Source organism: Kogia breviceps, chromosome 4, assembly GCF_026419965.1.
Source record: "Kogia breviceps isolate mKogBre1 chromosome 4, mKogBre1 haplotype 1, whole genome shotgun sequence".
Lineage (NCBI taxonomy): Eukaryota > Metazoa > Chordata > Mammalia > Artiodactyla > Physeteridae > Kogia > Kogia breviceps.
In genome coordinates this window covers 169,388,425-169,413,299 of record NC_081313.1, presented here as the reverse complement: position 1 = coordinate 169,413,299, position 24,875 = coordinate 169,388,425, and the positions used below count along the sequence as shown (strand labels likewise).

General features: G+C 55.5%; 2 protein-coding genes across 11 annotated transcripts in view; one reads left to right on the top strand and one right to left on the bottom strand.

Annotated features, from left to right (window-relative positions):
• The first annotated feature begins 216 nt into the window (after positions 1 to 216).
• Positions 217 to 21,459, top strand: CHERP (calcium homeostasis endoplasmic reticulum protein). 2 transcript variants are annotated; one of them, XM_059062717.2, is made up of 17 exons: positions 217 to 315; positions 625 to 798; positions 4,802 to 4,986; positions 6,098 to 6,235; positions 6,497 to 6,648; positions 8,196 to 8,307; positions 8,410 to 8,499; positions 9,786 to 10,032; positions 12,453 to 12,628; positions 14,405 to 14,840; positions 16,132 to 16,370; positions 17,387 to 17,520; positions 18,236 to 18,322; positions 18,723 to 18,866; positions 18,958 to 19,074; positions 19,603 to 19,697; positions 19,975 to 21,459. In XM_059062717.2, the coding sequence occupies exons 1-17, from the start codon at positions 291 to 293 to the stop codon at positions 20,166 to 20,168; spliced, it is 2,745 nt and encodes a 914-aa protein (XP_058918700.1). In that variant the 5' UTR covers positions 217 to 290; the 3' UTR covers positions 20,169 to 21,459. The 2 variants fall into 2 exon arrangements, with proteins under 2 accessions (XP_058918700.1, XP_058918699.1); XM_059062716.2 differs by having other exon boundaries at positions 221 to 315; positions 8,163 to 8,307.
• The window catches only part of C4H19orf44 (chromosome 4 C19orf44 homolog), a 25,509-nt gene continuing 19,207 nt past the window's right edge, over positions 18,574 to 24,875 (bottom strand). For 7 of the 9 annotated variants that reach the window (XM_067032406.1, XM_067032407.1, XM_067032416.1 and 4 more), the window contains 3 exons: positions 24,311 to 24,477; positions 22,142 to 22,223; positions 18,574 to 20,280 (listed from right to left, as the gene is read on the bottom strand). In XM_067032406.1, the coding sequence (XP_066888507.1) occupies positions 22,152 to 22,223; positions 24,311 to 24,477 (239 nt within the window). In that variant the 3' untranslated portion in view covers positions 18,574 to 20,280; positions 22,142 to 22,151. The remainder of the gene's footprint in view (positions 20,281 to 22,141; positions 22,224 to 24,310; positions 24,478 to 24,875) is intronic. The other 2 variants (XM_067032412.1, XM_067032411.1) reach the window with 2 other exon arrangements.

The window sequence follows — 24,875 nt, the reverse complement described above, 5'->3', positions numbered from 1 at the left end:
CTCTCGGTTCCAGCAGTTCCTGTACGTCGCGCGTACTCCGCACATGCGCGGGAAGCCCTTGCGCGTGCACTTCGCTAGCCCCTCCTGCGCGCCCGGCCTCGCGCGGCTTCTTCCCGCCCGCCTTGCGGCCTCACTTCCGGGGTTTCCCGGCGACGGCCGTAAGTGGCGGGCGGAAGCAGCTCGCGAGCCCAGCCGTAAAAGGCTCCCTCGCGCCACTTCCGGCCGGCTTCCGCAGACGGCCCTGGTGGGCGATCGTGAGGCGCCGGAGGACGTTCCCCGCGGCCGGAGCCATGGAGATGCCGCTGCCGCCCGATGGTGAGGCCCAGCCCGGGCTCGGGTGTCGTTTATCTCTCCCCGGAATCCCCTGTTGACCCGCCCCGCCTTCCGGGGTCCCCGGGCCTAGGAGGGGGCGGGGCTCGGCCTCCCGAGTTCGCCTGCGGCCTCTCCCGCGGGTCCCCGCATTCCCGGAGCGCTTCTGGCCCCTATCGGGACCCGTACAAGGGCGGCTTCTCCTGGGCCCACCCCTAGGGACCCCGGCCCCGTGGACGCGGGATAGGAAGCCAGGGCCCCCGGATTTGGGCGGTCCTCGCTGACGCCCCGCGTGGCCTTTTCTCCGTCTTCCAGACCAGGAACTCCGAAATGTCATCGACAAGCTGGCCCAGTTCGTGGCTCGGAACGGGCCCGAGTTTGAAAAGATGACGATGGAGAAGCAGAAGGACAACCCGAAATTCTCGTTTCTGTTCGGAGGCGAGTTCTACAGTTACTACAAGTGCAAGTTGGCTCTAGAGCAGCAGCAGCGTGAGTCCTCCAGCTCTGAGGCCGCCCCCTCGAGCGAATCCTTTCTCTGGTTCCATTTCGGGCTCTGCCACAAAACGCCTTCTTTTGGGTCGCATGCTATTTCTCTGTGAAAATGGGTTAGTTCGGCCTTCACGATTCCTTCGGCTGTTCCCAGAGCCCTGCGGCTGCAGGGTCCGAGTGTCATGGAGAGCGAGGTTATCGATTCTCCTTCTGGGCTCCGGATCAGGGATTTCTGTTGTTTTGCAAACATGATGACTGAGATCAGCGAGTAGAGTGACTGCTTCAGTGTTTTCCAGGGAGGAGGTGATAGAAGCCGGACTGGGTGGGACCCTCCTGGCAGGTACCGTCCAGCCCCCTTTGCGGGCTCTCTATGGGTCCAGCAAGGTTTTTGTGCATTTCAGATTGTTGCAGTCCAGATCAAAACTAATTGTCCTGTGAGCTTTAGTTCTTTGCAGCTGTTTGTGTTCACTGGTTTGGGCTTCAAGGTTCCCACTTGAAATTAAGAGAATTTAAGATGACGTCAGTTATCCTAGCTGGTCTTTGAATAACAGATAGAACTAGTCACCAGATAAATAGTCCCTGAGTTCACATCAGTATTGTTCAGTAGCAAGTCACTAGCTTCTAGATAGCCTTGTGTTTCAGATGGCCAAGTAGGTGGACATTGAAAAGTGAATGCTCCCTGGACTACAAGCTCCCTGAGGCCAACCAGACCTTGTTTGGGTCAGTGTTGTGCCTAATAGGTAGCAGGTAGTAGGTGATCGATATTTTGTAAGACATAGCAAGGGTACGGTGGCTTGAACAAGCACAGAGTGTTTTGAGAGCCGGGAGAGAAATCATAAGAGGCGTAGCATGGCTGGAGTGTAGATGTGTGTAGACAGGGAAGGGCGTTGATCTGGAGTGGGAAAGTTTCCAGGGGAAAGTTTGGGTTTTCTTCCTTAATCCAGGGGTTCTTCTGGCGCCTGTTTAAGGTTTGAGATGAGGGTGGGGAAGATCTGTTGCCTGAAATTGTAGGCAAAATGTACCCGTTTATGTGTTTCTGGAGCAACCGTTCCTTAGCCCCAGCACGTCAACTTTAAAACCCCTGCTGTAGGCAGTGGGAAGCCACAAGGGAGGTTGAAACAAGGGAGAGGTGGGTCGGGTTTGTGTGGCCTGTGTGGAGGACAGGCCGGAGGGAGCGTCAGTGGAGGCTGGGATGGCACTTGGTGGTAAAGTCTGAATTGAGTCAGCAAGTTGAGTAAAGGGAGTGGGCTTGGGGACGGGTGGGGTTAAGGGGTAGAATCTGTGAACTGAAGCGCCAGTTGGATATTGATACGGGTGGCATGCTGGGCAGGGGAGGATGGTGTTTGGGTTCGAGTGACCATGAGGTGAGAGCTGCTTCCCCTGCGAGGGGAGCCCACTCCCACCCTGAAAGTCAGAAATCGGGGGCTGCTTGGGACTTGGTGCCATAATGGGGGGAAGTTGGGGTGTTTCTCGCAGGGGAAGGTCAGGACTCAGGAAGTGCTTTCTGCAGGTAAGAATATTTCCGTTGCCATTGAAGTCCGTGTTAGAGGTAGACACACACAGAAACTGAGGAGCCAGGAGTGTTGGGATGGAGGAACGAGCCTTAGGAGGGGCTGCGGAGGAGGGGGGCAAAAGCTCAGGGTGCTTGAAGCCCAGAGAAGGAGGGATTCTTGGAGCGGCCAGAAGTGAGGGTGCACAGCAGGGAGGGCTGGCTTACCAAGGACTTAGGAATTCTGGAAGCTTTGGGGAAGCTCTAGAAGGGTTTCAGGACTGTGTTCTGGAGCAGGGCTAGCCACTCTATAGCCAGCCCTTCAACCTGGTGGTTTGAGAAGACTGAGTCCTGGGACCTCTTGAGGTTGGCGCCTCACAGACCCTGGTGAAGGACTGTTTTTTGTTTTTTTTCTGATCTGTTGCGAAAAGTACAGTTTGGCGAAGTACAATAAAAATATGAACAATGATGGGCGTTCCCTGGCGGTCCAATGGTTAGGACTTGGCGCTTTCACTGCCGGGGCCCAGGTTTGATCCCTGCTCAGGGAACTAAGATCCCGAAAGTCATGTGGTACGGCCAAGAAAAGGAAAAAAATGGGGGAAAAACCGTGCATCATAAACATCAAATTGCTGTAAAAGTGCCAGAACACTCCCTCGCCTTTTCTGTGCTTGTCTAGTCTTGGCGTCACCTGGGGCTGGCCCTAGGACCACCCTTTGAGCAGCGGCACTACAGCCGCAGAGTAGAGAAGGGGAGGGGAGGCAGGACTGGATGCAGGGAAACCAGTTCCCAGGTTGATGCAGGTGACAGCAGAGTCATGGCTGTGATGGCAAGACACAGGTAGATTGGCATGTGATCTAGGAGGGTGACTTGACTGTGTGGGGCAGCTTGTTAGTGTGAAGTGCAAGGGAGAGAAAGGTGCATGAACCTTCTCACTTCTGGCTCGGGTATGTGGGCGTAGCTGGGCCAGCCACGGATCAGAAGGGGAGCTTGGAGGGGGTGGAACGTAGGGTGAGAGGGAACCCGTGCCTGTTTGAGGTGCCTGTGGAAAGCAGTGGCTATTTGGTCTGTAGTTAGACCCAAAGCTTGAGGAATCCAGGATGGCGATGATAGATTTAGGGGTCATAGAGTGCACTTTGTAACTGCAGCCACAGGAAGATGTCATGTTCCCCTGGGGGCTTGTGCAGAGGAGGGGGCTTAATTCTCAGACCGGGCATCTCAGTATGTGAGGGTTGGATAGAGGAAGAAGGGGCCAAGGGGATGGCCACACAGGCCACGTGAGACAAGGAGCTGAGACGGGGCCATCAGGCTGAGTGGGGATGACCGCAGTGGCTTTGGGGGTGGGTGGGTGGAGCCAGACCTCCGTGGGTTGAGATAAAGGGGAGATGAAGAACTGAAGATGAATCTTGGCTGTAAAATTGTTGAGAGCAGGGCATGGATGAAGAGGGAGCTTTTGAAGATCGAAGACTCAGGTGTGTTTAGATGTTGCTGGGGCAGAGTCAGTAAAGAGAGAAAATGAAGGAAGGAGAGCGAGAGGACACACTTCCTGAAGCAGCGTCCCTGGGAGGGGGGGATTCAGAGTGCAAGTCAGGGGGTGGGGGTGGTCCCATAAGGTTCCTTTGGTGAAGGCCTGCCTCAGATCTAAGCAGTGGTGGGCCCTGGATGACCCCCTGCACCCCACCGTCCTTTCTATGGCTTTGTCCAAAGACTGGGCCCCCTTAGAGTGGGACTCAGAAGGGCTCCAGCAGAGCGTGGTCACGCTCAGACCAGCCGAGGCCCAAGTACAGAGGGGGAGGCCATCTTGTCCAGGGACCCTTCCCCCAAGTCCTCCCCTCCCGTCTCATCTGGCGAGGTTTGAGGCCTGCACCTGCCCATTGCAGCCTCCTGCTAGCAGGATAGGGCATCCCCCGTCACCTCAATATGGACTGACCCTTGAATGCAGAGGAATAGAGTCAGTGGAAGGGAGGCAAAAGGTGGGGTGTAAGGAGGCCACAGCATGTGTCGGGTGCTGTCGTGCTCCTGCCGAAGGGCTGCAGTTGTGTGTGGGCTTGCTGGTCGCCATCCAGAGGTCCGGTGGCTTTGCTGTCGTGAAAAGGAAGAGTAGACTAGGGGACAGCAGGCGTTAGAAATAGCTGCCGAGGTTCCTGGGGGTTGAGAGACTCCCTCAGGGAGGGGCTGTTTCTTCAGGCCCAGGCGAGGTGTGGAGAAGGTGGAGGGGGTGGGCTCAGGCTTCCTCTGGGCCGAAGGACAGTGGGCAAGGCTGGATGGTGTTGGCTAGGGAGTGGTAAGATGACGGTCCCAAAGGTCTCCGAGGAGAGGACGAGCAGGAAGGCAGAAGGGGTCCAGGGCTAGGCCCCATGATACAGGGCACGCATGGCTACGGCAGGGGTCCTCTTCTGGGTGGTGAGTATAGGGAGGGGAGCCCCCGGGACTCAGAGCTGCCCAAGAGGCGGCCAAGGGGATACCTGGACCCCGGCCACCTCCTCACAGGGGCCACCTCTCCTCCTCTCCTGCCAGTTATCTGCAAGCAGCAGGCCCCAGAGCTGGAAGCAGCCACGGCCCTGCCACCGCTGCCACAGCCCCCGCTGGCCCCCGCTGCGCCCATCCCGCCAGCCCAGGGCACCCCATCCATGGACGAGCTCATCCAGCAGAGCCAGTGGAACCTGCAGCAGCAGGAGCAGCACCTGCTGGCCCTCAGACAGGTACGGGCCGGCTCCTCCCCTTCCCCTGCCCCTCTTGTCCTGAGGTGGGTACCAAGAGCTCACCCTCTGTGCCTCAGTCTTTGTATCTGTACATTGACACTATTATTAGATGTCAGTGCTGAGGACGGGGATGTCCCGTTGCCCGGGGCTCGGTGCCTTACAGTCATTATCCCTCCAGTGCTGCCACCACCATGTTGTGTTTAGCTTGACCCCAATGCTGGACACAGAGGTTGCTTCTCATCCCAGTAAGGTCACTGCACGAGCTTTGACACCCACACACCCATTGTGCTGGAGTGGATGCTGACAAGTGAGACTGCACATTGGAAATTGTGTGACAGAGAATGCCAGGTGGCCTCTGGTACCACCGGCACCAGCTCCTGCTAGTTAGGTCACCCCAAGCTGTTGCGGGGAAGGACCCTTTTGTCCCATCCATCACAATCTGGTACTTTGGCCAAATACAATAGGATAAATTGCCAGAAACACAAGATGGATGAAAAGATATCTGAAACACCAGCCCCCGTTTTAGTATTGGAGTCAAGATGTAAGTTACGGTTGTATTATTGAAAACAAAACACTCCAGAATGCTTACCCTCAGTTTCCATATGGAGCTTGTCACAGACTGGGCAGTCTGGCTTCAGCCAGCCCTGGGCTGACTGCCTGTCCCCACAACAGCACGGGGTCTCAGCCATATCTCAGTTTGCCAACCTAACGGGCAGAAGCCTGGCGTCACGTTTTAATTTCGGGCTCCCTGGTTGCCAGTGAGGTTGCTCTGCTTTTATTTGACTGGTGACTGTTTATATTTGTCCTCTCCATACCGTGTTCACACCCACCACTCATTTTTCTTTCTTCTTTTGGTGAATCGATGTGCAGAGGTTCCTTGTTCCTCTGGGTTTTAATCTTTCTGTCTGTCATCTCCGGGGAGACATTGTCTCCCTCTGTATCTTGTCTGGCTTTATCCTCTGCCTGCTCTGCCCGTTAACAGCCGTGACTTACAGATGCGTGTCTCAGGCTTCGGGCGTGAATGTTGAGGGCAGGGCACTGATGGGCCAGCCTGGCTGGGCTGGGGCCAAGGTCCCTCCTCACGCAGTCTTGGTCCCACTTGGCCTTCTAGGAGCAGGTGACAGCAGCCGTGGCCCACGCGGTGGAACAGCAGATGCAGAAGCTCCTGGAGGAGACCCAGCTGGACATGAACGAGTTTGACAACCTGTTGCAGCCCATCATCGACACTTGCACCAAAGATGCCATCTCGGTGAGGGTGGGGTGGGGCTGGGGGCGTGCTCCCAGAGCCTGGTGCTCCTGACTAGGTGGGAGCTCCTGCAGCCAGTCTGGGCCAGGGCTGCTCTAGGGGCACCCCATCTCTGCATCCCCTTCCTGCATGAGCACTTCTGTGGGCTCCCCCAGCAAGGAAGGGTGGAAGGCAGGCAGAGGCCGTCTGACGTTCCCAGGCGTCTGTATACACTTTGGCCTGGGGAAGCCCAGCCCCACTGACCCACCACCCTGGCTGTTGCAGGCTGGGAAGAACTGGATGTTCAGCAACGCCAAGTCCCCACCGCACTGCGAGCTGATGGCGGGCCACCTCCGGAACCGCATCACGGCCGACGGGGCGCACTTCGAGCTGCGGCTGCACCTCATCTACTTGATCAATGATGTGCTGCACCACTGGTAAGGGCCCTGCCAGCTCTGCCTTCCCTCCTGCTCCTTCTCCCTCTCCCGGCCGATGCTCTACACTCAGGAGCCTGGCCTGTCCCGGGACTGGGAACCACTCTTCCGAAGATCCAGGGGGAGGGTCGGTCTGAGCCACAAGCCCTCCATTGGGATGACAGCCACCCGCACCCCCCACCACCTCAGCCCCTACCCCAGACCCCTCACCCCACCTGGGGCCGCTGTCCCCTCACTCCTTGTTCTCAGGGCAGTTTCTAGGTGTTTTTCAGTGTCTCTGTCAGCTGCCAAATCCCTTTCACTGACCTACACACACCCTAGTCACCTGACTGTGCTCTGCTTCAGGAATCTTCCCATAGGGTCCCTCTGGCTAACCCTCTGCCCCACCCCCCCAGCCCCCCTAAGGCCAGGCCGGTGTTTACTTCCACACGGCCTCTTTGGTGCCTTTTGACAAAGGATAAGTCAAGAAACCAGATGCCTAGGCCAGAGACAGGGGGAAGCTCACGGTGCTAGTAAGGCTAGCCTGTAGCTGTGAAGACTGGCCGCCACATTTGTCTTTGAACTTGGCTGGCTGGGGGACAGCTCCTGTGAGGGCAGCAGACTCAGACCCAGGTCTTGCCCCTTCTGCCCACGTGCAGCCAGGCCCTGCCCCTCCCCGCTTCATGTGCCATGTGGGCAGTTCCGGTGTCACTCTGTGCTCCCTACATCACCTTCCCCTATTTCTCTGCCATTGGGAAATAAGTAGCTGTTCGGAACCTTGTCTGCCTCCTGCTCCACCAGCCACTCCGCTGACTCAGGGCAGATCTGCAGAGACAGCCCTGTTTCTGGCACTTCTCCAGCCACCCACTTGCTGAGCCTCACTGTCTGGAAGCCCAGTGCGGCTCGCCCTGTCCTCCTGCCTGGGCTGCCCTCCCTCCCCCAACCTGGCTTCCTGGCCCTGGGCACTTGCTGCTCTCTCTGAGCTCCCTCTGGTGAGCTCGCCTCTGAGAGGGGTTCTAGCTTCTCACCTTCTTCCCCGGGCTCTGCCACCTCATTGCACAGCTGCGGGCCCTCCACGCTCATTTATGCGGCGTGCCCCCCAAGAGGCCGCCTCACCCTTTCAGGCCTCAGGCAGCCCGCATACTCGCTGTGCCTCGTGGAAGGTGGGGTCCCAGCTCAGGTTTCCTCGTGCCTAGGGGGTGACAGTGCGAGCGAGGCTGCATGGACAAGGCCCTGTACCCACAGCAATCCCAGCTCAGCGTTTGTGGGCAGCTGGGGCTCTCACAGGCCTGCGTCTGTCCATCCTCATGCCACCCTGGGAGAGAAGGGTTATCTTACTGATCAGGGGACCAGGGTGAGAGGCTTTGCCCTGAAAGTCCCCAGGCTGTGTTCTTTCCCTCCTCCCACTGCCGTCCATCCATCTTGTGGGGAGCCCAGCCCTTGTCCCAGCCGGGTTGGGGGCCCGTGTCCCAAGAAGGCAGAGGGTGCTGTGGCTGGAGCCGCGATGGTAACGGGCGCGTGGCCGGGTCCCGCCCCAGGGCCCTGACGCGCGGAAGGTCTCTCCCTCACAGCCAGCGCAAGCAGGCCCGGGAGCTGCTGGCCGCCCTGCAGAAGGTCGTGGTGCCCATCTACTGTACCAGCTTCTTGGCCGTGGAGGAGGACAAGCAGCAGAAGATTGCCCGGGTACGAGGGGCAGCTGGCGGGGGTGGGGGGGGATGAGCAGGGCTGGGGGGGTGGCGCTCATTTTCCCCCTGACACGGCCTTTCCCTCCTCCCCAACGTCCAGCTCCTGCAGCTCTGGGAGAAGAACGGCTACTTTGACGACTCCATCATCCAGCAGTTACAGAGCCCGGCCCTGGGGCTTGGCCAGTACCAGGTGTGTGCTGCTCCCTGAAGTCAGGGGGCTGGGCACCACCAGTAGGGTGGTGACTTCAGAGTCCTGGTGGCATTTTCCAAACTGGACTCCCCGGAGTGCCCCTGCAATGGTGGTGAGTGGTGGGAGGCAGAGTCTGAGGAGCAGCTTCGGGGCCCCCACCCCATCCACAGCAGCCAGTGAGCCCTCCCAGGTGAGCCCACCAGACTTTTCCTGCTGCGCTTGTGACCAGGTTACCTGGTTTAGGCTCTGCTCTCAGGGGTGCTTTTGGCCCATTTGCTCTGGTCCTCCAGGTGTGATGGGAACATGAGGAAACCCTGGCATAGTCTAGGCTGCCACAGTCATCGTGTTGTGCATGCTGTCCCGAGTGCACGTCTGCTTCTCTCTGAGGGGGCATCTGCTCAGAGGTCAGGGTTGCAGAGCAGGGAGAGGAGGGCCGGATCTCCTTGGTCACCTCTCCTGTGGTACCGGCATTGCTACCCCATCTACAGCTGCTTGGGTAAAAGGCACAGTTCACACCCCCTTTTCCCAGGCCGGAAGATGTTGTCTTCCTACACAGGTCTGGTTGAATGTGAGAAGCTATATGTTGACCGTTTCCTCTGTGATGCTCCTGACTGCCACCCTCCCTACAGGGGAGAAGCTTTCATGCTCAGAAAAGCAAATGAGGAAAGTACATTTCAGACTTTTTCTAAGTTTTACTCCCTTTTTTTAATTGATAAATAAAAATGGGCTCATACCACCATACCACAGTGATATTCACTGCTTTTCTCCTATTGAGTTGGTGGTAGCAGCTCATGGTTACTGAGTTACACTAGTTCCTTTCACTGCATCTTCCCCGAGTCCTCAGAGGTAGGTCCCGTTATTGTCTAATTTTACAGGTGAGGAAGTTGAGGCTCTGGGGAGGTTGTGACTTGCTCAAAGCCATACAGTGAGTAAGAAGTACAGCCTGTGAGCATGTCGTAGGACGTTTGTCAGTGGTGGGATTTTAATGTCTGCGTGGCAGTCCAGGGCACGGCTGTCCTTGCTTATTCCCATTGTTAGGGAATTCTAAACTGCCCAGCACCAAATGTCACCAAGTCCAGCTAGATTGAGATGCTTTGTGGTTGTCAAGCTCAAGTTGATTGTTTTACATGACAATCGCCTGCTTGCCCTGGGTCCCTGGGCCTTGCTGCCCGCAGCATCACCCCAACCTTCTGGGTGCTCCCCAGGCATTTGTCCCCGTGCTGCTCCAGAGGGTCTCGGACCTTGAGTCTCACGTCCTGAGTGCCGGCTGCCCTGCTCTCCACCAGGCAACCCTCATCAATGAGTACTCCTCGGTGGTCCAGCCGGTGCAGCTGGCCTTTCAGCAGCAGATCCAGACCCTGAAGACACAGCACGAGGAGTTTGTCAACAGCTTGGCCCAGCAGCAGCAGCAGCAGCCGCAGCCTCAGATCCAGATGCCGCAAATGGAAGCCGAAGTCAAGGCCACGCCGCCGCCGCCTGCGCCGCCCCCCGCCCCCACACCTGCCCCAGCCATCCCGCCAACCACCCAGCCTGGTACGTGGCTCCCTCAGCACCTGCCCCCAGGAGGCAGCCTCCAGAAAGCAGTCTTCTCCCCTGGGAAGAGGTCTGGTTCTGTAGTCTCAGGCCCAATCCGAGGAGCAGATTCTAATCTATTTACAAGCACCAGGCAGGTAATTTCACAGGTAAGTGTAACCACACCCTTACAACTGAGACAGTTCTCCTGTACAAACCATCCCAGAGAATGGAGAGGAAAGCTCTCCAAGTCATTTTTCGAGGCTAGGATAACTGATACCAGATGGACATGGACAGGGAAAGAAAGAAAAATGTAACCCAGTGTCACTTCTGAACAAAGATGAAGAAATAGTAAATATTGGGTTGGCCAAAAGGTTCATTCGGTTTTTCCATAAGATGGCTCTAATAGCACTTAGTTGTCTTTAACTTCATTCAAAACAATTTTGTTAGATTGTATGTGACAGCTGTCATATCAGCGTGCATTTAAAAAAACCATCAAAATTGGTGAATCTTTGTGTAGCCAGTTTAATAATGACGATAGAAAAAAAAAAGCAACATTTTCAACATATTACAGTTTATCATTTCAAGAAAAGTAAAAACACAACGGAAATGCAAGAAAAGATTTGTGCAGTGTAGAGAGAAGGTGCTGTGACTGATCGAAACGTGTCAAAGGTGGTTTGCGAAATTTCGTGCTGGAGATTTCTCGCTGGATGGTGCTCCACCATCGGGTAGACCAGTTGAAGTTGATAAAGATCAGATTAAGACATTAATTGAGAACAATCAACGTTATACCACACGGGAGACAGCCAACATACTCAGAATATCCAAATCAAGTGTTGAAAATCACTTGCACCAGCTTGGTTATGTGAAGCGCTTTGATGTTTGGGTTCCACATAATTTAAGTGAAAAAACCTTCTTGACCGTACTTCCGCATGCGATTCTCTGCTTAAACGTAATGAAAACGTTCCGTTTTTCAAACAAATTGTGACGGGCGATGAAAAGCAGATACTGTACAATAGTGTGGAAAGGAAGAGATTGTGGGGCAAGTGAAATGAAGCACCACCAACCACACCAAAGGCCGGTCTTCATGCAAAAAAGGTGATATTGTGTATATGGTGGGATTGGAAGGGAGTCCTCTATTATGAGCTCCTTCCAGAAAATGAAACAATTAATTCCAACAAGTACTACTCCCAGTTAGACCAAATGAAAGCAGCACTCGACGAAAAGTGTCCAGTTAGTCAACAGAAGATGCATGATCTTCCATCAGGATAACGCAAGACTGCATGCTTCTTTGATGACCAAGCAAAAACTGCTACAGCTTGGCTGGGAAGTTCTGATTCACCCGCCATATTCACCAGATGTTGCACCTTAGGATTTCCGTTTATTTCAGTCTTTACAAAATTCTCTTAATGGAAAATTATTCAAATCCCTGGAACACTGTAAAAGGCACCTGGAACAGTCCTTTGCTCAAAAAGATTAAAAGTTTTGGGAAGATTGAATTATGAAGTTGCCTGAAAAATGGCAGGAGGTAGTGAAACAAAAGGGTGAATACATTGTTCAATAAAGTTCTTGATGAAGATGAAAAATGTGTCTTTTATTTTTACTTAAAAACTGAAGGCATTTTTTGGCCAACCCAATGAAGTCTTAGCAGGTGAAATCTAGCAAAGTATTTAAAAGATATGTCATGACCAAATAGGATATGTCTCAGAAATATATAAGAATGGTTTAATACCAGAAAATCTAACAAAATAACAGATCAGATGGGAAGAAGTCTTTCAACTAGTTGCAAAAAGGGTACTTAATAAAATGATGATGGGGGCTTCCCTGGTGGTGCAGTGGTTAAGAATCCACCTGCCAATGCAGGGCACGTGGGTTCGAGCCCTGGTCTGGGAAGATCCCACGTGCCGCGTAGCAACTAAGCCCGTGCACCAGAACTACTGAGCCTGCGCTCTAGAGCCTGCAAGCCACAACTACTGAACCCTTGTGCCACAACTACTGAAGCCCGTGTGCCTAGAGCCCATGCTCCGCAACGAGAAGCCACCGCAATGAGAAGCCCGCACACCGCAACGAAGAGTAGCCCCCCGCTCGGTGCAACTAGAGAAAGCCTGCGCGCAGCAACAAAGACCCAACGCAGCCAAAAATTAAATAAAATTTTTAATTGATAAAAATTCTTGAGCAAAGTAAAATCAATATGGCTTATCGATCAAAAAGTAGGATACTTATTGTAAAGCCTTCAAAGGAGAGAGGGGTGTATCGTGGCCAAGGTCAGGCCTCTCTGTGTTGCCTTCCCGGAGGCAATGGCAGTTTTCAGTGGGGTCAAGAAGCAAGGGTTTATTGGGCAGTAAGCCCAGCCTGGGTTGGCCCTGGGTGCTTGCTGAAGATCATTTCAGTTGGGGCCTCCTGCTGCCACCTTCTCTGAGTGCTTTTTTGCCTGGTTCTAGATGACAACAAGCCTCCCATCCAGATACCCGGCTCTTCCGAGTACGACGCCTCAGGAGGGGTCCAGGACCCTGCCGCCACCGGGCCCCGGGGTCCTGGGCCCCATGACCAGATCCCACCTAACAAGCCCCCGTGGTTTGATCAGCCTCACCCCGTTGCTCCTTGGGGCCAACAGCAGGTATCTCTCAGAACTTGTTGCAGGGGCAGGTGGGGCACACTTGGGTTCAACTGGACGGCAGGCAGGTGGGTGATGGCCGCTATGCAGGTTGATGGGCTTTTAGCGGCTCCCTGGGCAACGAGGTTCTGCAGCAGGGCCTGGGGTTTTGGGGGGTTGGCAAGAAGGTGACAGTCTTCCCAAAGTATGGGGACTGAGCTGGGAAGAAAGTTGGGCCTCTACATCCCCAGGAGCTTTGGTTACCTGGGCTTCTCCGTAACACAGGTCCCCATTTTCCTGTGAATGCTGAGAAGTTTCACACCATGAAGTACAGCAAAGGCGATTTGTTTCCTTCCCTTTTTAACTCGTTTGACCAGCAGTGTCAACATCTCATCACCCTAGAAAGAACATGGTGCTTTCGTAAGGAAAGGAAAGGTCAGAAATACCAGGCTAGCAGCATTTTGTGGGACTGGGATGCTGGTCCATTCTTCCCTCCCTCCAGGTTCCTTGGAGTCAGAAACTTCTAGGCCAGGGCAGGGGTCATTCTCACCCAGCATAACATGACTGGAAAACACCCCACAGCTTGCTCTCTGGCCACTGGACCTGGTTTGAGCAATCCGGTCTAGCTCTGGGTGTCCACTTGCCTCTCGACCAGGCATGGTGGGCGTGGCCCTCCCTGGTTGACCCTGTGTGGAGGGGGTGTAAGGGAAACAGTTCTGGGCTGACAAGTGCAGGGTCATGGCTGTGAGTCCCCCCAGCCCACCCTCAGCTTCCGGACAAGTGATTTAACATCACAAAAGACAGGGCATCCCCACAAAGACAGCTCCCGCCTCTGGGTGCCTGCTGTGAGTCCTGCAGTGTTGGGTGTGGAACACCCTTTTGTTGGTGTGGAAACAGATAGCCCTAGTGTCTCCCGGCTCAGTCTTTTTGGGGACCGGCAGGTTAGGCTCACAACAGTGAGGCTCCCTCACTGAAGGCCAGCAGTGCACCCACAGTCCACAATAGGAAACCACAGCCTTGCCTGCCCACGTGGTGTGTCTTACATATTGAAATAGTTGCCATGTTGAAAATCTGGCTTCTTGGCTTCTCTTGAAAACCTGAGGGTGTGGCAGCCGGGGCCGGCCTCCCTGTGCTTGTGATCAGCGTAGCCACCCAGCCCTGACCCTAGAGGTGGCCCTCTGGGCAGCCTCAACCTGGCCCTGAGTTTGGGTTGCAGTCCTGGCTCTTTAAGTCTTCAGAGCAGCAGCTGGGCAAGCTCCAGAGCTTATGGTCTTCAACTTACAGAAAGCCATTTCCTGGAAACACAGCAGACTCTGAGATAAGGACGTGAGAGGGCAGGTGACCCCAGGAGGCAGCGTAGGGGAGAGAAGTGACAGGGAAGGGAGAACAGGCAGGGATGGGGTGTCGTCAGGGCGGGCTCTGCCGTGGGTCCTGTGGCTCAGCCTCTGTGCCCTGGGAGTGGTGGGGCCACAGCCCTGCACTGTCCCACTGAGGGGCTCGTGGGCTGGTGTTTGTCCCCCAGCTTCTGTCAGGCATGGGGTCGGGGGGTGCTCCGCAGCCCGATGCAGGTGCAGCATTTGAGAGTCTGGGTCTGGGGGACGGGCAGGCACCACAGCATCCTCTGCACACGCCAGAGTGAAGGTGGCAGCGCCCAGCCAGGCTGTAGGCCTGCAGCTCCAGGGGCTGCTGGGCTCAGGGCCGGGCCGCCTCCGCCACCGGAGACTGAGGTCGGCAGGTGCCTGCTGGGTGCCCTGCGTGCCCAGTGCAGTCTGGGTCTCACGTCTGCTCTTTGCCTTGCAGCCTCCTGAGCAGCCCCCCTACCCACACCACCAGGGTGGGCCGCCCCACTGCCCGCCCTGGAACAACAGCCATGAGGGAATGTGGGGTGAGCAGCGTGGGGACCCCGGCTGGAATGGCCAGCGCGACGCCCCCTGGAACAGTCAGCCCGACCCCAACTGGAACAACCAGTTCGAGGGCCCCTGGAACAGCCAGCACGAGCAGCCGCCCTGGGGCGGGGGCCAGCGCGAGCCACCCTTCCGCATGCAGCGGCCGCCACACTTCCGCGGGCCCTTCCCGCCCCACCAGCAGCACCCGCAGTTCAGCCAGCCGCCACACCCACACAACTTCAACCGCTTCCCGCCCCGCTTCATGCAGGACGACTTCCCCCCTCGGCACCCCTTCGAGCGGCCGCCCTACCCTCACCGCTTTGACTACCCTCAGGGGGACTTCCAAGCCGGTGAGTGTGAGGTCGTCCTCAGGGGCACCGTCCTCGGGCCAGGGATCACGTCCCTCTCCTGCCCTGTGATCCCTGAGGTCAGGTCACTCGCCGGCAGGGCCTGGAAGAGGCGCCTGCCGGACTGGCCTTCTGAGCAGGCTGGTGGCACTGCTGGTGGTCCTGCTGTGTGGCCTGGTGTGCCCTGAGCCAGAGTGACAGGCGGAGGGTCATAGGGTGACAGAGGAGCCCAGCTAGGTCCCTCAGGAAGGTGGGGAGAGGGCAGACCGGCGACCCTAGTGTGGGCACCCGTCAGGCACCAGGCCAGCTGTTGAGGTGTGAGGCCCTGTATCTCGCAAAAGAGGAAGGACGATGGGGTTCTGAAGGGAAAAGGAACTCCCTAGTCCCCACGGCGGGCAGACAGGCAGTGAGCGAGCCACTGAGTGCAGGCCCGGCAGCCCTTGTGCCATTCCCTGCTCCTTGTCTTGCTGTTTTTGTCAGGTGTTCTGTTTTGTTTTTGAAGAGTCTTTAGTTTTCTCAATCTTGTGTTTTCTAAAAAATTTCATTTCAACTCTCCTACTCTTCAGTCTTTATCTTCAAATCCATTCTTGACTGTAAATTGAGCTTGGAGACCAGTAGCAGGTTTCTTGTTTGCCTGAGTGTCTTGGGGCTGCTGTAACAAAGTACCATGGGCTGAGTGCCTCCAACAACAGGGAATTCTTCTCTGGCAGTTGGTTCTGGAGGCTGGAGGTCCGAGATCAAGGTGTCAGCAGGGTTGGTTTCTACTGAGGCCTCTCCCTGTGTCTTCCCATGGTCTTCTCTGTGTGTGTCTTGTTTCTTAATCTCCTTTTCTTAGAAAGACATCAGTCAGTATTGGATCAGTGCACTCATAGGACCTCCTCTAAAGTAGTCATCTCATTACAGGCTCCATTCCCAAATGCAGTCACATTCTGAGATACTTGGGGTGAATTTGCAGGGGACATGGTTTGGCTCTTAACATGGCTGTTTGAAGGTTATGTGATTTCCCTGTGGTTCCTTCTTTTACCCATGAGGTCTGTCGGGTGCTGCTGTGGGTGCAGGACAGGCCACTCTGAGCCCCGGCTCCTCGCCCATTGCTCTGTGGACCCGAGCAGTGAATGAAGAAGCCAGAGCATTGGTGCTGGGCAGGGCTGCCCAGGAAGTGGGTGTGGGTGTCCTTGCCCCACTCTGAGCCCCATTCCACTGGCGCTTATTACCCTGGAGATCTTGACCGGGCTCTTGGCGTTGCCCAGCTCTCGACTTTGCGGCAGGCCTGAGTCAAGTTTCTGTTTTGCAGAGATGGGACCCCCTCACCACCATCCCGGCCACCGCATGCCTCACCCTGGGATCAACGAGCACCCGCCTTGGGGTGGGCCCCAGCACCCTGACTTCGGCCCTCCTCCCCACGGCTTCAACGGGCAGCCCCCTCATATGCGGCGACAGGGCCCTCCCCACATCAACCACGACGACCCCAGTCTGGTCCCCAACGTGCCCTACTTCGACCTCCCTGCCGGGCTGATGGCCCCCCTCGTGAAGGTAATGTTCCCGAGTTGAGTGCCGAGCTTAGCCTTGAATGCTCGGTCGCCACCTGGAAAGTTCACAGGTGGAACCCATTTATTTCCCGATTGGCTACAAAACTGCTTCCCAGGGCCCCTGCCCTTCTCATTTCCCGCACCCCAGCGAGCCTGACCAGTAGTCAGAGAGGATGTGCCTGAGCCAGCAACACCGCCTCGCGTGCTCACGTGTGGCTGCAAGCAAGGCCTGTGTCCCCATCTGCTCCCTCCGAGCCTCCTTCCTGGGGCTGCAAGTTTGGTAGCTGCTCAGAGTGGGCTGGGCTAGGCTGGGCGTGAGGTGCAGGTCCTCTTGTTCCTGGCCTTCGGAAGCCACCTTGCCCAGGGGCTGATGACAGGGATTTCTCAGAAAAGGGGTGGTCTCCAGTCAAGCAAGGTGAGCAAGGCAGGAGAGGGGGTCAGAAGGGAGCCCGGGCTGGGGCTCAGGGCGCTCTGAGGGTCATGCTGGCTGTACTGGTCACTGCCACTCCCTGGCCCCTCTGAGACACTAGCATACTGGAAGTTGAGACGGGTCACACTGGGGCAGCAAGGGGAGTCAGAGGCAGAGGGGCCAGCAGGGCTGCCCTCAGGGTAGGAGCTGGAGCAGAGATGGGGGCACATAGTGGGGCCCCTGGGTTAGGCGCCTGGGCACAGGGCAGTGGTTGGCAGGGGAGGGCGTCTGGGATCCATGGCGTGTCGGTGAATTAACGGGTCTTTCCTTCACCTGAGTTTGGAAGCCATGTCTTCTCTGCATTTTTATAGAGAGAGAATTCTGTAGCTTCTATCGACTTCCATGGAGCCCTCAACCACCCCATTTAGGAATTGAAGTATTGGTGTGGCCAAACCCTGCAGGAGGGTGGGGTTTCCCAGGAAGGGCCAGATGAGGCCCTCTGATGCGCAGGGCAACTGTGTCCTGCCCCTGGCTCTCTGGCTCCCCCAGCCCCCGCGGTTCCCTGGATGGGCTCCAGCAGGGAGCAGTGACAGCTGTGTTCTCTGCCGCAGCTGGAAGACCACGAGTACAAGCCTTTGGATCCTAAAGACATCCGCCTCCCACCCCCCATGCCACCCAGTGAGAGGCTGCTGGCGGCCGTGGAGGCCTTTTACAGCCCTCCCTCACACGACAGACCCAGGAACAGGTACGGGGCTGCGGGAGACCCAGGTACGGGGCTGCGGGAGACCAGGCGCTGGGGCTGGTGATGGGAGGGGAGGCCCCTGTCCCCTCTCCTGGCCTGTCTTCCCCAGTTTGCTTCACAAGAAAGACTCCAAACAGTCACACCTTCCACCCAGGGCGGTGAGAGGCCCAGGTGAGAAAATGTGGTTAGGAGATGGCCATGTCTTCCCCAGCTTGCGTGATGTGTGCCACGCAGAGTGGCCCTCGATAAAAGGCTTTTTACCACGTTAGAGACATCAGAACAAGAGCTTACCTCAGTATCTCCTCCTCCAGCGGCCTCCTCGCTTCAGTTAAAATCGTCTCCTGCCCTGTTTGGGGCCACGGGCCTATCTGCCTACAAATCAAAAGTTCCTCGTCCCCAGTTAAATAACCTGGAGACCCTCTTCAACTATGTGGAGAAAGCCCAGTGTGGAAAGGCGTGGGAGCCATGAAGTGCTGGGAGTGCAGTCCAGCCTCTCTACCTCCCAGCAGGCGGCCTGGCCTCTGGGCTTGGTCGCTCCTCTGAGAAAGGGCAGCCCTGTGGCCATGACCACCCGAGTGCTTTCTGTGCTGGGCCTTGCTCAGCATCCTGAGTTAAAGAGGGAAGGCCTGTCGGGTAGGGCTTATTCCTGGTGACTTTTTCACAAGTTCCCTGTGGGAGGGAGGCTTGCGTTCATACAGGGGACGCCCATGTCTTACAGTGAAGGCTGGGAGCAGAACGGCCTCTATGAGTTCTTCCGAGCAAAAATGCGGGCCCGGCGGAGGAAAGGCCAGGAGAAGAGGAACAGGTAAGAGCGCACACGCCCACCCCGCCGCCTGTGTGGAGACCAGGCCTCCGCAGTGCATCTCACCCTAGGTCAGCTGGGAGCAAGCCCTGCCTTTGCCGACAGGCGCACTGTGGTGTCGTGCCCGGCGCAGGCAGAGGGGGGTCAGTTCTGGCCTCTCCCTGGGTCGTGGGTCTGGCACCCTACGATAAAGGTGCTGTGAGCCAGCAGGAGCTGTTTCCCACAAGGCGGAAGTTAAAACACCAGTACGAGAGAAGCTTGCCATAGTCTGTATTCAACCCTGATGTGAAAGGGCGTGTCTGCACCTGGACTGGGCATATCGGGGGTCTTTTAGAGTTGGGGGTTGGGACGGGCTGGGCGCAGCCCATGGAGGGGCTCCGGCTCACCAGGCCTCTCCCCGCAGCGGACCCTCAAGGTCTCGGAGCAGATCCAAAAGCCGAGGGCGCTCCTCTTCCCGCTCCAACTCAAGGTCCTCCAAGTCTTCCGGCTCGTACTCAAGGTCAAGGTCTCGTTCCTGCTCTCGCTCCTACTCCCGCTCCAGATCCAGGTAGGCAGGGCCCCGCCTCGCCTCTCGGGATGCAAGGCCTGAGGCTCCTCAGAAGCTGCACTGACCCGCCACCTCTCCCCTGGCCCCGCAGGAGCCGCAGCCGATCACGCTCCTCACAGAGCCGCTCCCGGACCCGCTCTCGCTCTCGGTCCAAGTCCTATTCCCCGGGAAGGAGACGTCGGTCGCGGTCCAGGAGCCCCACCCCGCCGTAAGATTTCTGTCTTAACTGTCAGAATGACCTCTGGTAGCACTGGAACCCTCTGATGCTTTGTGGTGAACGTTGAAACGTGTTGTTAGAAGACGCGCTCGTGGTGGCCCACGCCAAGGTGGCACCTCGGGGCCCCCGAGCACTAGCATAGTGACAGTGGCACCTCGTCTCACACCTCGCTGTTAACCTCTGCAGTCACATTGTAAAGCCTGAGGCAGTGGCTGCGCTCTGTATTTTCTAACCATTTTACGGGTCCAGTGTGGCCTGCCTGTACCGCTTAGTGTGAGGCAGGGGCCGCCATCTTAGGGAACCCCCTTATCTGCCGGCGAAGAGGATAAAGAAGGCGGCTAGAGACACGAAATGTGTGTGTGTGTGTGTGTGTGTGTGTGTGTGTGTGTGTGTGTGTGTGTGTGTGTCCATCTCACGCTGGTGACCCTTCATATAAGCTACACGCTGTAATATTCTAAGTTTTCATTCCAATAAATGTATCAGCTCTTTTTTAAAAGACGTAACCTGTCTTAATTTTAGTTCCTCGGCTGGTCTGGGTTCTAATTCAGCACCTCCTATACCTGACTCCAGGCTCGGGGAAGAGAACAAAGGACATCAGATGCTGGTGAAAATGGGTAAGGTTCCTGGGAAGATGGAACAATCCACTCTGGGCATTTGGGGTTGGGGGGTGATGAAGTCAGAGGAAGTTCCAACTCACGACCAGAACTTCTGAGCCTGCAGGGTATTTACTGAGCGTCCTTTCTGACTACCTTAGTTTCCCGTTCATAAACTGCATGTCTGCATGTTGTTCAACTCTCCAAACGCATTTCCATTTAACTTCACGTCAGGGTAAATGCACCACAATTTCAGCTTCCTCTGTGGGTTGTAACCACTCATCCTTCTCTTCTTCAGGCTGGAGTGGATCTGGCGGCCTCGGCGTGAAAGAGCAAGGAATCCAGGACCCCATCAAGGGGGGGGACGTCCGGGATAAGTGGGACCAGTACAAGGGCGTGGGCGTGGCCCTGGACGACCCCTACGAGAACTACCGCAGGAACAAGAGCTATTCCTTCATCGCCCGCATGAAGGCCAGGGACGAGTGCAAGTAGGCGCGGCACAGGCAGGGAGCCACGCCAGTGTCTGGCCACCGGCATTGGACCCTTCTTGGCTTACTGGCAGTGGAAGATGGTAGGGACAGCTCGGTTCTCACACGGTCTCCATCTGTGGGGAGCGACAGAAGAGAAGGAAGACTTCGGCAGGCCTTGTGACGAGTGCCACGCTTGATGGCGCGGAAGGCCCAGGCCCCACCTGCAAACCAGCTCTAACGTAGCAGCAAGAGTCACGAGGAGATGCCCAACCAACTCGACAATGAGCTTATTTCCCTGGACAGTGAAGCGAGAAACATAAGACCCCTGGATAAGAATTCTTGTCATCTGAAGGAACGGCTGTCTCACATCTCCCCTCAGCCTGAGCCTCTAAAACCAGTGGGAGTGCGTGGAGGAGGGGCCCTGAGGGCACACACCAGCCCAGCCCAAGGGGCCGGCCCTCCCACTCTCCCATCAGTTGTGTTGTGAGAAGGCTCAGGCCAGGCGCCGGTACTGCTCACTCTTTAGAAATGGAAGAACAAAATCTTTTTGATTTACAAAGTTAAAAAGTTTTCATTTTTACTCCAAGTGGTTTAGTTTTAGAAAAAAGAATACTGATCTAGGTTGATACCCAGTGAGATAATTTGAAACCTGATTCCTCTGAGACATACTAGCCCTTAGTTATTTAAGCTGTTTCAGTTGAGGTGGTTTTTTTCTGTTTTTTGTTTTCATTTTTTTTGAACGTTAGCCATTTGCTGTTCCCTACAGAAACAAAGGTTCTGAGGAAACTTATCTGAGGCATCTCCAGGTCATGTAATGATGATGCCCTTGGAGAATTTGTACCCTTAGTGTCTCTACTTGTGTTTTTCACGGAGAGGAACCCGCACACCAGCACTCAACGTGCAACAGCCCATTCACATCCAGAGTGTAGAGAGCGACCACCGGCCCTGCTTCCTGCTCTGTCACTTCCTTTGCCTGCCCCGAGCCACCCCCAAAGGGAGGTGAGGCTGGAGGGAGCCGCCTCTGCCGGGAGCTGCTGAGCGAACGCCTGGGATCGGCTGCACTCAGCGTCCGCAGGCAGCTCGGTGCGGTGCCATTTATTTGTACAGAAACATTTTTGAAAAATTCTTTTCAATAAGATGCAAAATTTTCTCCAACTTTTCCACCTGATGTGATAAAAATATTTGATTTTGTTCTAGATTTCCTGTAGCTGTGAATTGTTCAAACGTGTCTGATTCAGGATAAAATGTAAACGTGTTAACAATTTCTTGTGGATTTTACTGTTTTGCCTTCAAATAAAGACTTTTTTTTTAAAGACCTTTTTCCTCTGTGCGTTTAAGTCAGAAGCGTGCTCACTCAGGCTGAGGAGGGAGGAGGTGTGTCCTGAGTGCTGACTTTGAATTGTGGAGTCGGGTCAGAAGCTCTGCACTGGTGTCTCCTGGGAGTCCCCCGCGTGGAAGCCTGGTCCTGTTTCCTCGTGGCTCCACGTGGCTCCAGACAGGCTGGCATCCTCTGTCCTGCCACGAGTGGTGACAGCTCCACCTGGGGTTCCATTTCTACTGGCCGGTGGTACGTCCTCTCAGGTGCCATGCACACTGAGGAAATGGGGGCTGGGAGGGCTCAACCACTCAGAAAAGGCTGCAGCTGGGATTCCTCTCAGATGAGTCCTGGGTGCCACCTGACCCCACCACTGAATGTCCTCCGGGAACTAAGGTGTGAGCGTCACGGCTGGTTTATGGGACCAGCTCTTTTTTTTTTTTTTTTTTTTTTTCAGTACTCGGGCCTCTCACTGTTGTGGCCTCTCCCGTTGCGGAGCACAGGCTCTGGACGCGCAGGCTCAGCGGCCATGGCTCACGGGCCCAGCCGCTCCGCAGCATGTGGGATCTACCCGGACCGGGGCACGAACCCGCGTCCCCTGCATCGGCAGGCGGACTCCCAACCACTGCGCCACCAGGGAAGCCCGGGACCAGCTCTTTAGACCCATGAGTCTATCTCACCTCCCAGCGTTCACAGCTCCTTCTTCACCTCCTCCAGGGCCTCCTCCATGGTCAGCGGGGTGGGCCTGTGTTGCCTGATGTACTGTGGGGCAGAGGACACACAGGGAAGCCATCACCACTGCTGCCTCAGTCTACTGAGGCTCTGGGTCCTGGAGATGGTGCCTGTCCCCAGGGGCTAACAAATAATGAAGGGATGCCAGGTGGCAATGGAAACAGAAGAGGAGAGGTGAACCCAGGCAGCCTCCGGGCAGGTACCCTGCTAAGGGGTGAGCCCTGACTGAGCCTGGAAGGGAAGAGGAACCGTGGTGAGGGGCAGGGCTACCCGGGGTGCCCTCAGAGGACACAGGTTGGGGAGAAGGACTTAGGTGCCACTCTCAGGGTGTGGGCCTGGAGCAGAGAGCAGGCAGCCATACGTGGGCGGCAAGCAGGTGACGTAGTCAGATCACTTCAGGCTGCACCCAATCAACTGATGCACATCCAACAGAGGAACAAGTTGAAAGGACTCCAGTGGGGAGCAATCAGCCCAGCCCAGAATGTGGGAAACCATCAGATAACCTATTTTCTTTCTTTTTTTTGGCCACACCATGCGGCATGTGGGATCTTTGTTCCCCAACCAGGGATCGAACGCACACCCCCTGCATTGGAAGCACAGTCTTAACCACTGGACCTCCAGGGAAGTCCCAGGACAACCTGTTTTCTTCCAACCAATAAACTGCAAGGAAACAGATGGGGGAGGGGGGAAGACCTCTAGAGCAGTGGTTCTCAAAGTGGGTCCCCAATGGGCCCATGGGAGAAACACCTACTGCTAGGCCCACCCTGCTGCCAACACAACCCCAGTGGTCAGGCCCTCGGGGGTCTGACACTGCTCAGGGCTGAAAACTACTGCTCTAGATTAAGATGTCCAACGATCTTGATGTACCACTTCAGACACTGACGAAAAAAATAGGAACAAAAGGTACAACTTTTATGAGATGAGTGGAAATCTGAACACTGGATATCTAATGATATCAAGAAAACTTAGGGCTTCCCTGGTGGTGCAGAGGTTAAGAATCCCCCTGCCAATGCAGGGGACACGGGTTCGAGCCCTGGTCCGGGAAGATCCCACATGCCGTGGAGCAACTAAGCCTGTGTGCCACAACTACTGAGACTGTGCTCTAGAGCCCGCGAGCCACAACTACTGAAGCCCGCACGCCTAGAGCCCGTGCTCTGCAACAAGAGAAGCCACCCAATGAGAAGCCTGCACACCACAATGAAGAGTAGCCCTCGCTCGCTGCAACTAGAGAAAAGCCGACATGCAGCAACAAAGACCCAACGCAGCCAAAAAACAAAAATGTTGCAGGAATTCCCTGGCTGTCCAGTGGTTGGGACTCTGCACTTTCACTGCCAAGGGCACGGGTTTGATCCCTAGTCAGGGAACTAAGATCCCACAAGCAAAACAAAAAAAAAAGTTAATTTGGTTTTGGTATACTGGTATTGTGACTATTTTTTTAAAGTCCTTATTTTTAAGAAATATATACTGAAATATTTGTAGATAAAATGATAAAAATCACCATGCAGAACAACTTATATAGTATGATCCACTTCTGTAAAGAAATATATATATCATGTTGTTATATATAAATACTATACCTCTTCTATATATTTTATACATAGTATAAAATATGTAAGATATAATATTGTACATCTACATAACAGTTTATATTTTACATAGGAAAAATCTAAAGAATATATATCAAGTTGGTAATAGTTATCTCTGAAATTATGGAGAACTTTATAAGCTACATATCTCCAACAAAATTTTTATACAATGTGTTTTGTAATCCGACAAAAAAATAAATTTTGGAGGAAAAAATAGAGGTGAGTGTGACATCCCTTGAGCTTAGCCCTTGGGACTGAGGAGAGAGGCCCTGCCTGTGGTCGGTAGAGGGACAGGACCCTCACCGAGGAGGTCACCTTTGGTCCGAGGCCACACAGAGCCTGGGCTGCGGCTGGCTCTCAGTACCCCTGCCCCGCACCAGCCCTCATCATGGCCAAAGAGAGAACAGGACTCCTTCCACGAGGACTGAAGGTGAAGGTGGCTGGGCCCCCAGCGTCCCCACCACCCCGGGCTGAGCGTGGGAAGCCGCCTGCCCGCTCTTTCCCGGGAAGGGTTAGCTGCGCCACAGTCACCTCTTTGGTTTCCTCCAGGGTGTGGTAATGGAATGAGTCCCGGTCCAGGGAGCACAGGAGGGATGCATGCAGGTGCCGGCTGGCCTCGATGAACTGCTGTGTCAGGCTCAGCTGCTGCTTCAGCACATCGTTGAGCGCGAACACGGCCGGGCTGTACGCTGTCAGGGCTGCACCGGGTTCCGTGTCAGTTGGCAGCCCCTGGGGCCCCATCCCCCAGTCCCACTCCCCGCAAGGGCCCTGCAGCCCCCAACCGTGGACTGTGTCGGGATGCTCTCTGCAGGTGCTGCCACCTCCGGAAGCAGCAAAGGCCTCGCCTATTCTGTGCCTCTCTCTACTCAGTAATAAATAAACCGCTCTCTTCGCTGACTTTGTGTGGATCTCACACCCTCAGCTCAGCTCCCAGGCAGAACCGGAAGCCTCAACCTCGGCGTTCAACACAAGGAAAGAAGGCCAGTGACATGGCTCCCCAAACTGCAACCGCACGGTGCGAACCTAACACTCCTGAACTGTACACTTAAAAATGGGGAAGAGGGTAACTTATACACTATGAAGTTTTAAACACATA

Coding starts and splice junctions, on each gene's coding strand:
- CHERP (XM_059062716.2), top strand. CDS start 291: ATGGAGATGCCGCTGCCGCCCGATG. Junction 12,629..14,404: donor CTCCTTGGGGCCAACAGCAG/GTATCTCTCAGA, acceptor TTTGCCTTGCAG/CCTCCTGAGCAGCCCCCCTA. Junction 14,841..16,131: donor TCAGGGGGACTTCCAAGCCG/GTGAGTGTGAGG, acceptor TCTGTTTTGCAG/AGATGGGACCCCCTCACCAC.